The 18,401-nt window shown below is 39.5% G+C and overlaps 3 protein-coding genes across 4 annotated transcripts in view; 1 reads left to right on the top strand and 2 right to left on the bottom strand.

Annotated features, from left to right (window-relative positions):
- The window catches only part of nf1a (neurofibromin 1a), an 85,891-nt gene that overhangs the window by 54,057 nt on the left and 13,433 nt on the right, over positions 1–18,401 (top strand). For both annotated transcript variants that reach the window (XM_016478856.1, XM_016478848.1), the window contains 7 exons: positions 12,203–12,635; positions 13,459–13,799; positions 14,171–14,373; positions 14,989–15,182; positions 15,388–15,528; positions 17,002–17,281; positions 18,178–18,392. In XM_016478856.1, the coding sequence (XP_016334342.1) occupies positions 12,203–12,635; positions 13,459–13,799; positions 14,171–14,373; positions 14,989–15,182; positions 15,388–15,528; positions 17,002–17,281; positions 18,178–18,392 (1,807 nt within the window). The remainder of the gene's footprint in view (positions 1–12,202; positions 12,636–13,458; positions 13,800–14,170; positions 14,374–14,988; positions 15,183–15,387; positions 15,529–17,001; positions 17,282–18,177; positions 18,393–18,401) is intronic.
- On the bottom strand, positions 488–3,353 carry omg (oligodendrocyte myelin glycoprotein). Its single transcript, XM_016478900.1, has 2 exons — positions 2,968–3,353; positions 488–1,719 (listed from the first exon to the last, which is right to left on the bottom strand). The coding sequence occupies exons 1-2, from the start codon at positions 2,973–2,975 to the stop codon at positions 540–542; spliced, it is 1,188 nt and encodes a 395-aa protein (XP_016334386.1). The 5' UTR covers positions 2,976–3,353; the 3' UTR covers positions 488–539.
- Positions 6,765–8,542, bottom strand: evi2b (ecotropic viral integration site 2B). The gene has a single exon (XM_016478894.1). The coding sequence runs from the start codon at positions 8,494–8,496 to the stop codon at positions 6,931–6,933; it is 1,566 nt and encodes a 521-aa protein (XP_016334380.1). The 5' UTR covers positions 8,497–8,542; the 3' UTR covers positions 6,765–6,930.

The following is an 18,401-nucleotide window of genomic DNA, read 5'->3' as shown; positions in this document are numbered from 1 at the left end:
GAGACTATCAGCTCTGCTTTACTGTTTTTAAGTATTTGGCATTTTCCAGACTCGCTGCATGGCCTGTTGACTTTATTTTATGTAGTTGTAGTAAAACACCATGGGTTTTCCAATTGTATTCTTACTTCAACAGTTAAAGTCATGTCTGTACTCATAGAACACATCAGCTTTACACTGTAAGTGTTTAGTTTAATACATAATATAAACAATGAAATGCACAAATCTCTGTCAATGCTCAAGCATAACACTGGAAAGAAAATTCAATTTTCCACATTAAGAAACTGCTAATTGTGGTGTACTTGTATACGTGTCTAGATGTTGTTATGTGTAGCCATACAGTACTCAGTTACATTATGTAGAAGATGCTAAGTTTATTGGAAGCAGGCAAGATTGCATATGTTGAAAAATTCTCAAGAAGGTAGCCAGAACAGTGTGAAAATGGAAACCTAAGAGATAAGTCTCTCGTTTTGCATTCTTTGTGGATTTTTTGTTTTCAGGCTCAAGACAGCAGGTCTAGTTCAAGAGATTGTTATGCAGAATCACCAAGCACTGAGGATGAGAACTGGACACAAAAGGCTCAAAATGGTGGTTTCAAAGCTGCATATGTGGACTTGATGGCTTGTGCTGTGAGCTCTGCCTGGAAGGACCTTCTTGGTGCTGCGTGTTCGGATTGTTGTGCTTAACTGTGTGGACAGGCTATGTGGAGTTGACGTGAGAAATCCCCCACCCATAATCAGTACCTGCTCGCCTGGCCCAGAGGTATTAACAGTGCTTGGATATTGACCCACATTCAACTGGGCTGACTTGGACAGGTACCCAGATGTAACTGCCTGCATTGGTGCTTGGTGGCCAGGATGACGAGCGTCGGCACCCAGAGGCGACTCTGTGAATGCGGCTGAGTGCCAGGTTCTCCTAGTGGCCAGGTGAGCTTCTCCACATGTGGGCCTGGTGTAGCAGGGACAGCCCAAGATTTTTGCAGGGGTCTGTTGCATCCAAGTCAGCAGATGGTTTATATTCTCCTCTTCCTCACAAGCCCAAGGGTTGTCTCCAAGTGTGAGGAGCTGCAGTCCATCCAGTCGACTGAAGACACCATCGCTCAACGAGGTAAAATGATTAGCATGTAGGTAGAATATCGACAGTTTGGGAAGGCGATCCAATGAGCCAGGCAAGATCTGCAGCAAGTAGTTGTGAGAGAGGTCCACCATCTCCAAATTGTGGGGCATGTTCGTTGGGACAGTCCAGAATTTGTTATGACTAAGGTTGAGAGCTTGGAGATTGGACAACGTATTGTTAATGAAGACCACACGTTCCAGCAAGTTGAGTGACAAGTCCAGTTTCTGAAGGTTCCAGTGGTAGGCCGTATGGTTCTTCTCCAATTGACGGATGTAGTTTCCAGAGGCACGTATATCCCAAAGCGCTCTTGGCAGACCAATAGGAAGGTGGTGCAGATGGTTATAGGAGATGTCCAGAGTTCTTAAGTGGTCAAAATGGTTGAGGAGTCCATCGAGATCTTGGAGTCGGTTATGCGACAAGTTGAGGAAATGAATGTTGTGCTGCAGGCTGTCAGGAAGTATAGCTAACCCTCGTGCAGAGCAGTCCACCACTCTATGGCCTCTGCTACAGGTGCACATTGGCGGGCAAATGGCCAGCACACGCACCCCGAACAGAAGAAGGAGCAACAGGTTAGTCGGCATGGAGGCAGGTGTGGTGTGGGCTTTCCTGTAAAAAGGAAAACTTGTCATAAACTTGTTCTTTAGGTTTTGCTTTTATCCAAGGAAAATTTATTAGCATCCAAGCTATTTAGATGCACCAAAGCTTTATCATGGAGATTAGTAGAAGGATAGACTCCCAGTAGGAGTTGGGACTCTGCCCTTCTACTAATGACTGTATAAAACAAGTCAGTTCATCTTCCAGGGAATTTTTACAAATCTTAAACATGATTATCATTTACCATTTTGCAGTGTATCTTACTAAGTATTAGTGTACCCTAAGTATTGTTCTTATGTTTCTGTCAACCTTATCTTTATAGCTAGGTCTTATAAAGGTTCTCAGAGAGATGTAGCAATCATTTGAACTCTTTAGAAGAACGACCACCCTTACCTCACCCCCCACCCCCCACCCCACCCCACTTTTGGAGGACATACCCATTACACCTTATTTTTGGGGAAATAAGCAGCCATTTCAAAAACTCATGCCTTAATGTCTCCCTTTATTTTGGTGATTCTTCCCACACTCCTGATTCACCCAGTATATCGCATCAACAAGGTACGGACAGCATGACATAAGGACATTTTCATTTATTGAGCATTGTCTCTCCATTGCACGGTTAACAACAGGTCTCACTGTTACCACCCATACTGAGCCGCTCAGTTCTCTCTCTCAGTGGCTCTGTGCTAATAGTTTGAGCCTCTGCCAGGAGCTACCCTGCCATACTGCAGCAGTGAGATGTTAGCATTTAGCCTTGGTAGCAGTGGCTACATCCTGAACCCCCACCCCCTCATTTGTGGGGCAGTTGGGGACAGCTTTGCACAGTACCTTTGTGCTTGTGCACATCATATCACACTCGGTTCTAGAAAGTTACATGTGTGCTGGGTTGCCACGTCAGTATGCAGGAAATATTAAATATGATATTAAAGCCAAATCATTAGTATTACCTCAGTAAATTCATTAGTAAGTCCATTAGAGCAATCTGAAGTTCAGTGTTTGCAGGAACAGTCTAAAACCTAATGTTTGCCTTAGGAAAAAGTGTGTGTGCACATGCCAGAAATGTATATAGGGGAAAGTATCTTCTGCTCTGATTGAGGTGTCCCTGTTTTTATAATAATAAAAAAAACGAGTAAAAACACTCTACTGCAGACTCGCTGTGATCTAACATCTCTCTGGATTTTATGATTGAGCATATTTAATAAACCTATTTGTGTGAGTTAAACGCTCCTTATTCTTGTCTGAATGCCATGTATTACTTACCTTTCCATTACTTTGTGAACATGTCGTTGTCCGTTCTGACCTCTCTTTTCCTGTTCCCCCTTTTTCTAGAGCAGCAGAAAGTGATTTAGGTTGCTTTGTGTTTTATATGTTTTCCCAGTCTTGTGTGACAGCAGGGTCCACGTTTTGTCTTCACTGTCTTCTCTTCTGTCCGTGTTTGCTCTTGCTCTCGCTCCCCTTCTTCTACCCACCCCCCTCCTTTTCCTCTCATTGGCAGCTGAGAGTTACTTTGGTTTAGAGCCTCTCTTTGCCGTTTCCCTGCCTTTCCGTTCTGCCAGGCATGGTTATCCGGAGTGTTTGCACCCCTGGATAGCCTCCGCTGCTGCTGGCTGCCTGCTTACAGCACTTGCATCAGGGATGTCTGTGAGAGGAGGTCGAGAGAGAAAGGAGGGACCAAGGGAGGGAGATGAATGATCATCGGATGGTGGGGAAGGGGGAGGTGGCAAATTGCAGCACAGAGTCGACCCATACTACTGCTGATGAGTTGGGGGCGGGGGGTGGATGCTGACTTCATTGTTTTATATTCCGGATCTGCACACGCCAACGAATCATCTCCCTGATTTTTCTCTCTCAATCTCTCTCATACTCGCACATTTTGTTCTCCTGTAGCATGTCATGATCTGTGTACATGCTATATTTAAATATCCCATTACTGAGACAGCCCAGTGCTTTGATTAATGAACCCCGGCTCCATTGCGACGGTAACGTTTGGTGCTGAATTAATATCTGTGTGATGCAGCTAAATGCAGAAGACAGGGCGACGTGGTTTAAAGTGCCTCTACGGCCATGTCCTCATTTAGGTGACAGCTGTTTTTGTTGTTGTGCTCTAGATTGAGGTTTTTAAATTTAATTCCTGAGGATTTCAGTATTGGTCTTTGAGTAAATTCTCAGATTAATTTCATTCATCTTGTTGATGTATCCCCTTTAGTTTAGTTAGTTTAGAGTATTTTGTATGAAATTTACTCTGTTTGATGTATTAATATTTCAACTCTTTATATCTATGTAACTATACATCTATACATATAAATATGGGATGGTCTGTGTTACTGTGGTCTGTCATGCTCCATTTGGCTCCCACCTGTTTTCCCCTTGTGTTCTCAATGTGCAAGTGCACAATATAAGAGCACCAATGAGGTGTGAATGTAGCCATGGAGCGAAGCAGCATAGCAACACCAATCAAATGTGTGAACACCTGCATAGCAGCACAGTGAAGTTTTGTGAGGGTTTGAGCTATTCAGTCAGAAAGCCTGAAGCAGTGAATAGTACCAGGTAGAACTGGATGTTGTCAGGAAATTAAAACCTTATCAGTAACTAGTGGTCGACCGATATATCGCCAAGGCCAATATTTGGCATTTTTCAAATATCGGCATTGGCCGATACGTTTTTCTGTTTGGCGATGTGTTCAAGGTGGGACTTTTATTTTTACGGCGCGGCGGACTTTTATTTTTACGGTGCTGAGAACGGCAGCCGCAGTGCTCGAGCGCACACTGCTCACATTCTCCCTCTTGTTCGCTGTCGTCGTTCAGTTCTGTCTAATATGGGTATAAGTCTATCTAATAATCAGAAACAACTGTTAAACAAATTAATTAAAATAGTATTATAACGATTGCTTTAATATTATTAGTAATAGAAAGGCAAACATTATAATACTTTCACATTTGCCGTCAGCATTCAGCAAACACGCATTTATATCATTTAAACAAATCTTTAAATGACTAATGAACATTTAATTTCACAAACCTTGCAGACTTAGTCGAATCTAGTTGAGATCTTGTGAAGTGTGCATTTGTATCCTGCATGATCACGTGTTCTCTGGGTGACGGTCGATTCGTGCAAATTGAATGCTGACAGGTGGAGAGTTCAGCTTCACTGGAGACGCGCAATCGACAAACTTTAAACTAGTGATTTCAAATTATGCTGTGCTTTATGCAGTTGCCCACTGTCATATTCATGTCGTTTTCATTGCGTGCTGTATGTAAAATGAGTGTTACCTTGGCTTTATTTGAAAAAAAAAGAAAAAAAAGAAATGATTCACACAAACTTCCCAGAATACTGAGTGCCCTGTTGGTTACCATGTTTACTTCCTTTTTAATTAGATTTTTTATAAATATTAATTTATTTGTGAAAAATGCTTTGTCTTCTAAAGTATAAGTATGTTTATTTTACACAATTATTTTTAATCCATTTTCAAATGATTTAAAATTTCTTAAATATAAATTAAAATTTAAAAAATTATATCGACTTTATATCAGCCATCAGCCACCCTGCTTTCCAAGATATCGGTATCGGCTGTCAAAAAACCCATATCGGTCGACCACTAATCATAACCCTAACAAAAAAGTACTATAGCTTTACCAATGTATGGTGTCTGAATTGGATGATAATAATAATAATGTTGTTGTTGGCGTCCCACAAACTAGAAGTTTAAAAGTAATGACATTCATGTAACCACCGAACTCTGGATCAATCTCAACGGATGAAGTGAGTTTTGTTGAAAATAAATCAAAAGGCAGAAAATAGTCTTGTGGTCTGTTTCCCAATTTGACTCAGCTATGACATTTCCTCTCTCACTTCTGCTGCAGGTGGTGTACAGGCCCTGCATTCATCATTCTGCAGAAGACACACAGTATACTACTTGTACTAACTTCATACCTTTCTCAGTAGTAGTACTTCAGTTTTCTGATCCCTAGGCAGAGCAGGTTAGGGTTGGAAACCGAGAACCGGCTGTATAATGATTTTCATGATGTTCGTTTCAGTTAAAGGTTCTTGAATCGCTTCATTTTTCTCTCAATGCTGACTAAATATAATTTTAATGTAGTCTGACAGTGTTTAAACAGCATCTTTCCACTGAAGTTTGTGAATCATTAATTTTGGAGTGTAAATGTATAATGAGTGTCTGTTGTTTCACTGGTCGTAATATTTACATTTTCTTTTTGGGATAAAGCAGCTTTGTTTAGAGATTATATTAACAGCTGATGCCCCTAAAGATTTTAAGGTGCTTGTAAGGCAACATATTAGCATACAGTCCTGCAACTCGCATTTACCCTTTTTGTTTTATAGCTGAAGGAAGAAGGACACAAGACCGTGTTGTTGCAAAACGTTGTATTTTTAGAGTGAGCTGCAATTGGGTCTGTTCATCTGACAGTTCCTCTCAGTTTGAAGCTCAGACATGCTCCCAGTTGCAATAGCAATGCAGTAATTCATTCACAAACTGGGCATTGTGGTTACATTCCCTCTTTCTCATAAACACATTTAAGTGCATAAGAATAAAGACTGGACATTCTGTGGCTTTTATGCCTGAGCTAGCCATACATTAGCTTGTAGACGTTGCTTTTTAAAGTACTAATATGACAAAAGCATTGACATTTTAGTTATTAGCTTCGAAGCAGCTATATGCTGGTGTACTTAAACTAACCTTAAGCAGATATGCAATTTTAAAATTATGCAGGCTCTGTCTTCTGTGAAAATTGACCAAAAAGTGGGGTGTCCAAACTTGTTCCTGGAGGGCCATGGTCCTGCAGAATTTAGCACCAACCCTAATTAAACACACCTGAAGCAGTTGGTCAAGGTCTTCAGACTCACTAGGAACTTCCAGGAAAGTGTGTTGGAGCCGTTTTAAGCTAAATTCTTCTGAACATTGGCCCTCCAGGGGCATGATTAGACACCCCTGACCAAGAATATGCATGATTCATCCTGGACTACACAGCTTTTTGTCCAATCAGATTCTCTCTAGATTGAGCAGCCACTGTTTGGCAAGGAGCAAATCATGATTAACATAATAATTAAAGCCTGTTGGCTAATAAAAAACAACCTCTTTAATATGTCCTGAACTTTTTGTTTCGATAAGTCAACAAGTCGTGTTTACATAATTTGTTTGACTTTTAGAAAGCAAATATGAGTGTGTTGGTTGTCTTGTTTCGGTGGTTTTTAGATAGTCACATGAGATTATGGCAGTGGTGGAGCAGGTGGAACAATCCCACCATCTGATGTTTGCAAAGGAGCTGCTTCCTCTGAAAGGGAATCAAGATCTATAGACACTAAAGGTGGAGGCGGTTTAATTACAGTATCCGGGCCAGAAGACAAAGATGGAGTGAGGTCATCAGTCTGCTTTGATACTTTGTTCTCCATCACAGGTTCTTGCGCACTTCCTGGCGCAGGTGTTTTGGTGTCGGAAGAGTCCACAGATGCTTGACCTTCCTGGATTTTGTTTTCTTCTGTCTCAGTTGAGTCTTGAGCAGTTGTCGGGTTCCCATTGGGAGCTTGGACCTCATCTGGATTTTGTCTGCCAAACGTGCTTCCTTGCAGGATGTCCCCCATGAGAACGTCCTCACTTGTGTTCCTCCCGAATGTCAGGTGTTTTGAGAGCCGTTGGGAGAGGTATCTGGAAGTGGACATCTGGTTGAAGCCTTGTCTATTGATGGTCTCGGATTCATCCATATTTGGCAAGTTCGGTTGAACATCGCCATCCAGAAATGGCGAGGGTCCGGCCCACTCTGGATTTTCTAGCTGCCTTCTTTGCATTTTCCGCTTCCTTACCAAGATAAAGATTATCGCTATGAGCATTAAGACAAAAGTGGTGCCTATCACAGCCGCCACAGCAGGACCTGGGTTCGCTTGCTGGTTGTCTTTAGATGGAGGTGGACTTCGCTTTGTGGTGGTCTTTTTAGTGGTGGTCAACGTCTTTTTTGGCTTAGTCATAGATGAAGTCTCAAGCTCAGGTCCTTGAGTGCTTGTCCACTTGTCTGTGACTTCTTTCCGCTCTGTGGTTTTCACTCCACTGGTGCTTACTGTCCCGTTGAAATCAGTAACAGTTGTTATTGCAGAAGTGTGGGCATGAGTCATTGGGCTTGGTTGGTCTGTAGTCTCCATTGAGGGTTGGGCTGTTTGAAGATCTTTATTTGTATTGGTTTTGTTGCTGTCCATGGCTGTTTTATTTGCTTGCACATCATAGAGTCCAGTGAAATCAGAAGTAGAAGGTGTTTCCTGTGTGGCTTCCTGTGTCTCAGAAAGTCCACTGCTTGTCTTTTCTTCTGGTGAAACACCTGCTCTTGTGGCATTGGGTGGTTTAGCAGAGGCATTAAATTCTGTAGCATTCTCTGTCTGCAAAAGAGATGTAGTATGTGGTCTGCGGGTACTTTCTGTTGGTTTTAATTGTTCCTTTTGTAGAGTTACCTCGTCCTGCATTTGCATTTCAGGGTGTGTTGACGCAGTAGTCAAGTTGTGTGTGTCATAATGTACATTCCTCTTTGTCCTTGATGTCTCGTCTTCACCATTGGTCGTCCTCAGCCGGATACCTTGCTGCTCTGTGTGACTCGTGAGGTGTTGCGTCTGAACACTTCTTGAAAGTGAAACCACGTTTTCTGTTCCAGAATCAATAGTGTAGTCCCTCTGCCTTGATGCATTTTCTGCTGTGTTTGTTACCTCAATATTCTTATGGCTGGTTGTTAAATGGCCGTTTAGACTCCATGGTAGAGAGAAGAGGAAGACAAGTGTGCAAAGAGTAGTCCTCATGGTGTCCTTAGAGAACCTTGCCAAAAAGAGACATTTTTACAAATAAGACTCAACAGACCATTTTATCTCCCTACAAATTCTCTTAGGCCACATGCAGTATGCTCAGATTAAAGCTTTTACATTTATCGTTTTCATGTAACTTCTACAAAATGCAACTAATGCTTGTATACAAATGTTGCACTCACTGTAAGTGAATTCTCGTAGCATGACAATGACAATGGAAAAAAGTAGGTTTTTCATTTATTTAGCAGTCAATATTGGACAATTCGTTTCTGACAGACTGTTTTCTACTCTATTTTGTAGTGCTATGTAGTTACTTTAAAAACATGACTTAAATGTTTTGCTCTGCAGTATTAAATAACTTAATTATTGGTTTGTGCTAGACAAAACAGCAGAATATTTACTTACTTGGGCATCCTCTGAAGCATTTGTTGAACTGAAGTATATAGTGATGAATACGGAACCGTCACTTCACTTGACAGGAAATGAAGCTGTGAAATGGCTGCATTCGTTTTGGCTAATAGCAGTTTTTTTTTTTTTCCTGAGGAAAGAAACTGTGGTAACAGAGTATGAAAAACAGAAGCACGTTTTTCTATCTAAACTGTGTTCTAGGATATGAGGCTCCTTTTTGAGGTGTTTTAAAGCACTGCTGTTAATTTTCTGAAAGAAACAGTTATTAATTGTTCAAAAATATCTATAAGAGAAAGAATTCTTTGCAGAGCAGAAGTCATCTAAAGGTAAATGATCTCATGCCTCTTATTTGTAATCTTGGAAAGTTCCTTTCACTGAACACCCACTTTTTAACCACCAATAACACCTTCTGAAGCTAAATATGGCAACTAACTTAACAGTAGCATTGCTGTAGTGAGTTTCGCACAGCAAGCAACACTCAGGAAATATCAAAATCTGATTGTAAATGATAAACAGAACAAACATTTTTATCAGTAGCATTTCATTTTATTTTACATTGAGATGTCAGTGTTCTAGGAGAGAAAACTTGCTCATTGTTATAGGATGTGGAAGGCATAATGGAATTGCTTTACCCATTTTTAAGCTGAAGTGTGTGATTTCTTTTGTCCCTGCTTAATATTCGGAGTTAAATATAAGCAAGCCATTCATAGGTTGTTTCATCCAAACTGTTTGACCGACCAATGGCAGATAAATGTTTCAAAAACATTCATTATTTTTGCAATGCAGTTTGGTGACTGTAGTGGAAATTACAGCAGAAATTACACGCACACACCAGCTTTAAGTACATTTTGTGGTCTGCTATTTGTGCACAGTGTATAGAGTTCATCTGTTTGGCTCTTTGTCTACAGTGAGTAAATGTGCTCTTCGATTTCTGGGAATATGCTGCTGCTTGTCATATTAAAAAAATAGCCAGAATGTGAGACAATGCTGACGTTAGATACCAATTTCACAGTATATACAAACATACACAGAAATTTCATTTACTTATTGTCCTTGTCATCCACATTAAACAGATCTCCAGAGCTGATTGAGACTAGAGAACTGCATTGACCTAATCTGTGAAAAGGTCAAAGTTTTCTATTTACTGACTATTTGACCCATCAAATTCATCTAATAATACAAGAATTCTCCTTTTAACAGGATGAGCAGAAATTGTAGTTAGTTAAACAATTCTGAAAAACCCTGTAAGGCTGCTTGTTGCTGCGCACATTTGTTAGCATTTTTTTTAAACTGCAGTAGCTGAACTGTTGAAGACATTTAAAAAAAAAAAAAAGGCAAAAAAGAGAAATAAAATGCCTAACATTGGAGCCCAGCATACAAAAAAGCTCTTATACTTTACACCATGAGAGGCATGTTCTCCAAACTAATGGGATCTATGCAGGAATCCCTTGAGGTTGAGCTCTGAATGGCTGTCGGGACGCTCTCTGAATCACCGGCTGCGTTAGAAGTGGTGATGTACTGGCTCGGCCCTGCCGCGCCATCATGGATCTCTTCCTCCTCGCCGTCTGTCTTTACCTCCTCCAGTAGAATGCTGGTTTCACATGGACCCACAATGCCGCCCTCTCTTCTCTCGGTACCCCAGTAGCCCGTTCCACTCACCAGGTCTGCATTGCTTCGGGATAGACGAGGGGCCCGGTGACGACGTTTCAGGTTTGAGACGGTACATGCCAACACTATGGTGGAGGTCAGAAGGATCAGGATGACACCACCAGCAGTTGCAGTTGCTATAAATGCTAGCTGGGCATCAATAAAACAGCTGATCTCGGAGGCACCAGTTGCAGGAAAACTAGTTGTCGCAAAGGAAATGTTGAGGTCTTCGTACTCTTGCATGGTGGCGGTGTACATCAGATCGTTTGTGGTCTGCGTTGTCACTGTATTTTGAGATCTATGTAACAAACAAGTACTGTTATTCAGCAGGACATGTTCTTTTGAATATTCTTTAGCAGTTCATTTAGCTTTTCACTACAAGTTACACTGTTTTAACCAGGCATGATGCAATATGTTTCCAGCGACATTCAATTTGTCTGTTCAAACTGAATGGAAAAAAGCTTGGCTAATGGAAAAAAAAAATAAGAAAATTATTTATGTACACTACCATTCAAAAGTTTGGGGTCAGTAAGATTTTTTTAAAGAAGTTAATGATTTTATTCAGCAAGGATTCATTAAATTGTCTGTAAGTGACAGTAAAGACATTTCTGTTTCTATTTAAAATAAATATCTTACTTCTGAGCTTTATGTTCATCAAATAATCCTGAATCGCGCTGAATCATGATGTCCACAAATTTTATTTTTGCACAACTGTTTTCAACATTGATAATAATGAGAAATGTTTCTCGAGCATCATATCAGCATTAGAATGATTTCTCAAGGATTGTGTGACTGAAAACTCACATGAAAAATAATAATGTTATTTTAGCTACTTTACTATTTCTGTTTCCTGTATTTTTGATTAAATAAATACAGACTTGTTGAACATTAAGAGACTTCTTTCAAAAACCTTAAAAATTCTTACCAACCCCAATCTTTTGAATGGTAGTGTACATAATTTAACATGAATCGCTATGATTTTAATTCATGTATATGGATTTTAAAATGCACCAATTTTTTGTTAAAATAGGGTTTAAAACTCTTTAGCCACTTTAACTGTATAATAAAAACATTAACAAAGACTAATGAGTAGTTTGCTCTCCTGCCTTCTGTTTTCCAAACTCTCAATTACACATAAGCTTTAGAGATAATTGGTGAACAAATAAGTACTTACTAAAGTGTATATAGAGCCTTTCTTAGGGACTTATCCGGAGAGGGAGAGCTGGAAGATGAAGAGCAACGACCTGAAGCAACGAGGCTTGATATATTGTGAATCACTTTCTGTCCCCCACGCTTGTTGATGTTATTTAGGTGATCTTCAGTTGAGATGCTCTTGACCTGTAGTTACAACAGTAGAAAACAGGGCTATATTTGATAACCTGGTTTCCATTTTGTGTACGCTGTCAGAAGTTTGCCATTTAAGGGAATTGGTACAGACGGCTCATGTTTTAAGTGTTTGAAATGACTAATGCATCGTTGTTTTTGGCATATATATATATATATGTATATATATATATATATATGTATATATATATGTATATATATATATATACGTTTTTAGACTTTATTCACAAAATACACTTCTCCAAGATGCACAGTGCATCAACTTTAGAAGCAAAAACAAACTATTGTTGTTATTTCCCTTTAGGTTCAAAACCGGACAAATCAATGGTGATCTTCTGATCTACCACGTCCTTCTGACCCTCAAGCCGTACTACGCCAAGCACTATGAGATCGTAGTAGACCTCACCCACGTGGGCCCCAGTAACCGCTTCAAGACGGACTTCTTATCCAAGTGGTTTGTGGTCTTTCCAAACTTTGCCTACGAGAATGTGGCTGCCGTGTACATCTACAACTGCAACACCTGGGTACGAGAGTACACCAAATACCACGAGCGACTACTGACCGGCCTCAAGGGGAGCAAGAAGTTGCTGTTTATCGACTCACCTGCACGTCTAGCTGAATGCATCGAACCTGAGCAGCAGAAGCTACCTGCCGCTACCTTGGCACTGGAAGAGGACCTCAAAGTGTTCCACAATGCCCTGAAACTGGCGCACAAGGACACAAAGGTGTCGATCAAGGTAAGAGCATATGGATATGTGCAAAACTCAACCCAAGTGTTATTTTGAGCTCAGTTTAGGTACCAATAATTTTCTACATTAGTCAGTTTCTTAACTTAAATGCTGGACTTTATTAGTAGGGATGCACCCATATTAAAGCCTATAGGAATTTTCATGTCATTCTATACTTTTCTAAATAAATGTATATAGTAAATGAAATAAATAATACGGAGCCTTGCACATGACTTGTGGACAAAAATATATTTATCTTGACCAAGAATTAAAAATTTATTACCACAAATTAAGTTTTATTAATTAAATATCCCTTTTTAGTTAAATAGTGGCCACAAATTAGGAATTTGTTCCCAAGTTTTATTAATTAGTGGCTAGGTTGTACTAATTTGTTCATATTTTGTTAAAATGAGGGAACAGATTCTTAATTTATGTTCACGATAGAGATACACGCATGCGCGCACGCACACACACACACACACACACACACACACGTGTATATATATAATTTTTTATTTATATTTTTTCCCACATGTCATATGTGAGGCTCTGTAAAATAATGTAATAATAAAAATAACTAAATATAAAAAATAGAAATATATACATTTAAAAATCATTCTCCTTCAATGATACAAATTAATTTAGGCATCACAACATTGAATTGTACAATATAAAAATGGATATTCATTTTGAGATTTGCTAAAGATTTAACAGTGTTTTAAATTAGTAGTCTTTTTAAATATTAACTTTTATTATATGGTACTATATAACCCAGAGTGTAAATCCCAGAGTTTTAGACTTTTTTTTTTCTTTTTTGGCCCATTCAACCTAGGTGGGATCAACAGCTGTTCAGGTGACCTCTGCTGAGCGAACGCGTGTCCTGGGACAGCCTGTTTTCCTGAACGACATATACTATGCTTCAGAGATCGAGGAGATATGCCTGGTGGACGAGAACCAGTTCACACTGACCATCGCTAACCAGGGCACCCCTCTCACGTTCATGCACCAGGAGTGCGAAGCCATCGTTCAGTCCATCATCCACATCCGTACACGCTGGGAGCTCTCCCAACCGGACTCCATTCCCCAGCACACCAAGATCAGGCCTAAAGATGTTCCTGGCACCCTGCTCAACATCGCCCTCCTCAACCTGGGAAGCTCTGACCCCAGTCTGAGGTGAGAATCATTGCACTTTGCCTGGCATCTTGGGGGATTGCGTTTTAGGCCATGCTCAGGCTGTTTTTCAGCCTAACAACTTGATAGTTTTGGGTGAGTGGTCCAATGCGTCCCGCTGTTGTTGTTATGACAATGAGCCTTTTCTTTGCAGGCTTCTGTCTTTGTTTTGGTGAACTGATTAGAAATGCTAATACTGCTCCTTTGTGTCTTTAGTTCAACTGGGGCGGCTCTTGAACTTGCCGCCCCACAATTAGAACCAGGCAGAACCTGTCATGTAAAAATGAAATATCTCTTCAATTTCTGATGTATTTGTTGAAGTAAATTAGTGCTTCTGAAAATGACTTGCTCTTAACTAAAAACTCCTTCAACAGGTCAGCTGCGTACAATCTCCTTTGTGCCTTAACCTGCACCTTCAACCTGAAGATTGAAGGCCAACTCCTGGAAACATCTGGCTTGTGCATTCCAGCCAACAACACCCTTTTTATTGTGTCCATTAGCAAAACGCTAGCAGCTAACGAGCCGCACCTCACTCTGGAGTTCCTGGAAGAGTGCATCTCTGGCTTCAGCAAGTCAAGTCAGTGTCACATGCAAACAAACAATCATCATTCTCCACATATGTGCTATTGTTCAAAAGGTTGGCTTATTTTAAAAGAAATTGATACTTTTATTTAGCAAGAATGCATTAAATTGATTTAAAGTGACCATGAAAACTTTTATAATGTTCTTTTGAACTTTGTTCATCAAAGAATCCTGAAAAAAATGTATCACTGTTTCTACAAAAACATTAAGCAGCACAAATTTGGTAATAATAAAAAATGTTTCTTGAGCACCAAATCAGCATATCAGATTGATTTCTTAAGGATCATGTGACACTCGATACTGGAGTAATGATGCTGAAAATTCAGCTTTGTCATCACCGGAATAAATTACATTTTAAAATGCTAAAATAGAAAACAGTTATTTTACAGTATAATAAATTAATATTTCACAATATTAATTAATAACGCAATAAATGAGGCCTTGGTGAGCATGAGAGTCTTTCAAAAACAGTAAAAAAAAATATATATATATATTACTGACCCCAAACTTTTGAACAGTAGTTTTTTTTTTTCAGTAAGATAATGGTCATTGCAAAGCACCATTTTTGTGTCATTTGTTACAAAAATGTGTCTCTTGTTGGGTGCTTTAGGTATTGAGCTGAAGCATCTGTGCCTGGAGTATATGACTCCTTGGCTGCGTAATTTGGTGCGCTTTTGTAAACACAATGACGATGCCAAACGGCAGCGTGTCACGGCTATCCTGGACAAACTCATTACTATGACCATCAATGAGAAACAGATGTACCCCTCCATACAGGCGAAGATATGGGGCAGCTTGGGTCAGGTAGGCCTTTCAAACTATTGTAAAGTTTCTCCCGATTTCATTGAAGGAATTTGATTTTGTGAGCTTATTCCATCCAAAAAGTTTCAAACAGGCATTACAATGACAAATGCCTTCAAACTCCCCTTCATATTTCTATAGTAATTCATGCCATGTCCTTAGAAACTCAAAGTCAGCACTTACAGAATGCACCATTTTACGTTTATAGATCACAGACCTGCTTGATGTGGTGTTGGATAGCTTCATAAAGACTAGTGCTACTGGGGGTTTGGGATCCATCAAGGCTGAAGTGATGGCTGACACAGCTGTAGCTCTGGCTTCAGGAAACGTCAAGCTGGTGTCCAGCAAGGTAAGCACTTACTGGTCACCATATTATAGGAATTTATGTTTTTTATATATTATTTAATATGATGCTGTTCTTAAGATAACATAGTAACAGAGCATCTCAGTTAGGCTGTACAAAAATATGAAATCTTGCTGCATTGCTGACGTGCATTGAATGATTTAGAGCATGGAAAATGCAACATTTTGCTTTTTCTTCATACTGTAGTAACAGAATATGCAGTAATTTTGTAAGCACAGATGCTATTGCAGCTAATTGCTACTTTTAATTAGTTGTAATATTTTAAAGTTGAATTCTTTTGCATTTTTATATTTAAAAAAAATGATAGGGTTTTTTTTTTTTATATTTATATTATATTTTGTGTAAATATTTTATTTATAAATAATTTTGAATCTCAAGATGATCCCAAGAAATGTATAATTTCATCCAATTTATCTCAGTTGAAATGTATACCTCCTATTTAATATAATAGAATATAAAATTATAATATTACAGTGTTAATATATTCAATTATCCATCAAACCAGTTTTATTTCTTGTTAACATGTCTGTAAATGTCCTATAGGTGATTTAGGTTAAATTATAGCCACTAACACTCTTTTAAACCGATTTCGACTTACCGCTTAAAGTGTTTCTGGCTCTTGTTTTCCTGAATCATTCCTCTTGTGATCTTATCCAGGCTGACTAGCTCTTCTATCCAACATCTATTATCCTAAGTGTTGTGCACAAATGCCCAGTTTGTATATGTGCGCACAGACAGACAATAGTTAGCCAGCGGGGCAGTCGCTCCTATTATATGGGCAACTGTTTGTCATTACGCTCAATGGACGTCATTGTCAGACACTTGGGCAGAAGGAGAGCCAAAATTGCGAATTCGATAACTTGAGCGCCTTGGTCTTTATGATTCTAGATTGACGCAGTAAACATAACCAGACATTTTCTGTTATTTTTCACTAATTGATACTTAGTCGTTTTCCCAAATGCTCAGCTGTGCTGAAAAGCCAAATATTGTTTGGTTAACATGTGCCAGCCACTGCTGATGTCACAGTGGGCAGCACAAGGACAGGCTTTGTCCAGTTGTTGCGTCTTCTTTTCTAAGACCTTGTATAGCAGCCGGACTCTGAGGTTAAAAGAGGGACCAAGTATAATCTTATTGAGAGAGCAAATGATGTTTAGGTGCATGTCACAGAGTGAAAATAAAAGGCACATTGTCTATATTCTATTTTGTATTGGAGTAGTTTCTAATTTGAGGTTCGTTTGAAATGATAAATTATGCTGTTTGTAAAGAGGCCAGTCATTGTTTTGCTAATTTTGAAAGCTTAAAATTGCTCTTAAACTGCTTCAGTGGTATTGCATTGCATTTTTTTGTTCAATTTAGCACTCTATTAGAATGTTTCGTTTTCATCAGTGTCCAATTAAAGTCAAATAAAGCCCAAATTTGTTATGAAACTAAAAATTCCTTTATTAATTTGTCTGTCAGGTGATTGGCCGAATGTGTAAGATCATCGATAAGACGTGCCTGTCCCCCACCCCTACCCTTGAGCAGCACCTGATGTGGGACGACATCGCCATCCTGGCCCGTTACATGCTCATGCTTTCCTTCAACAACTCTCTGGACGTGGCCGCTCATCTGCCCTACCTGTTCCATGTCGTCACCCTGCTGGTGGCCACCGGCCCGCTGTCACTCCGAGCGTCAACGCATGGCCTCGTTATCAACATCATTCACTCGCTCTGCACCTGCTCACAGCTCAACTTCAGCGGTGAGAAATAACTCACAGAAACTGAGGACTTTAAAGGAATAGTTGACCCAAAAATGACCCATCCTCAGGCCATCCAAGATTATGAGGCTGTTTCTTCATTGGAACAGATTTGGCGAAATTTAGCGATAGATTACTTGCTCACCATAGGCCAGTGAATGGGTGCCGTCAGAATGAGAGTCCAAACAGCTGATAAAATCACAATAATCCACAAGTAATTCACATGACTCAGGTCCATCAATTAACACTGTGTGAAGGGAAAAGCTGCGTGTTTGTAACAAATTCATCATTGTTGTTTTAACCATTGTTTTCAGGCTAAAATGCTAGTCCTCTATCCATAATATTGCTTTTATAATATTGTTTTCTCCATATAAAAATGTAGCAATGTTTTAACGAGTATATAATTAATTTTTTTTAAAACTCATGCTTAAGGACTGCTTATGACAAATATGATATAACTACATGATATCAAAGTTACACCTAAGATACACCTGAATTTTTAACCATTTAAAACCTGAATAATAAATAAATAAACAAAAATGTATATTGTCCATAATATCTATACATAAAAAATCTGTACTTGTTAAAATGTTTGTGGTAACTTAAAGTGAATGAATGAATAAAAAAAATCTAAAAACATAAAATAATATTAAAAACTTTGAATACAGTAATGATACGGAAATATTTTGTTGCAATATGACAGAATTGATGTAAAAAGGGGCATTTTTGTGCTAAAGTTTTTTGATTGAATGAATATGCTTTACATGTATGTGCTACATGGGAATGTGCTCCTTACATTGGTATGCAGTAGTGCTGATTTATTGTTTGCTAGACATTAGGTTGTTTTGACGTGAGATGATCTGTCTGATTTTCTGCTGTTCTGGTTTTTGTTTCTGCAGAGGAGACTAAACAGGTGCTGCGTCTGAGTCTGACTGAGTTCTCCCTGCCCAAGTTCTACCTGCTGTTCGGCATCAGTAAAGTCAAATCTGCGGCGGTCATCGCCTTCCGCTCCAGCTACAGAGACCGCTCGTTCTCCCCCGGCTCCTATGAGAGAGAGACCTTTGCTCTGTCTTCCCTGGAAACGGTTACGGAGGCTCTTTTGGAGATCATGGAGGTTAGTTAC

This window comes from Sinocyclocheilus anshuiensis, unplaced genomic scaffold (assembly GCF_001515605.1).
Source record: "Sinocyclocheilus anshuiensis isolate Anshui unplaced genomic scaffold, SAMN03320099.WGS_v1.1 scaffold1170, whole genome shotgun sequence".
Classification (NCBI taxonomy): domain Eukaryota; kingdom Metazoa; phylum Chordata; class Actinopteri; order Cypriniformes; family Cyprinidae; genus Sinocyclocheilus; species Sinocyclocheilus anshuiensis.
The sequence above is the reverse complement of the archived record's forward strand: the minus strand, read 5'-3'. Positions and strand labels throughout refer to the sequence as shown.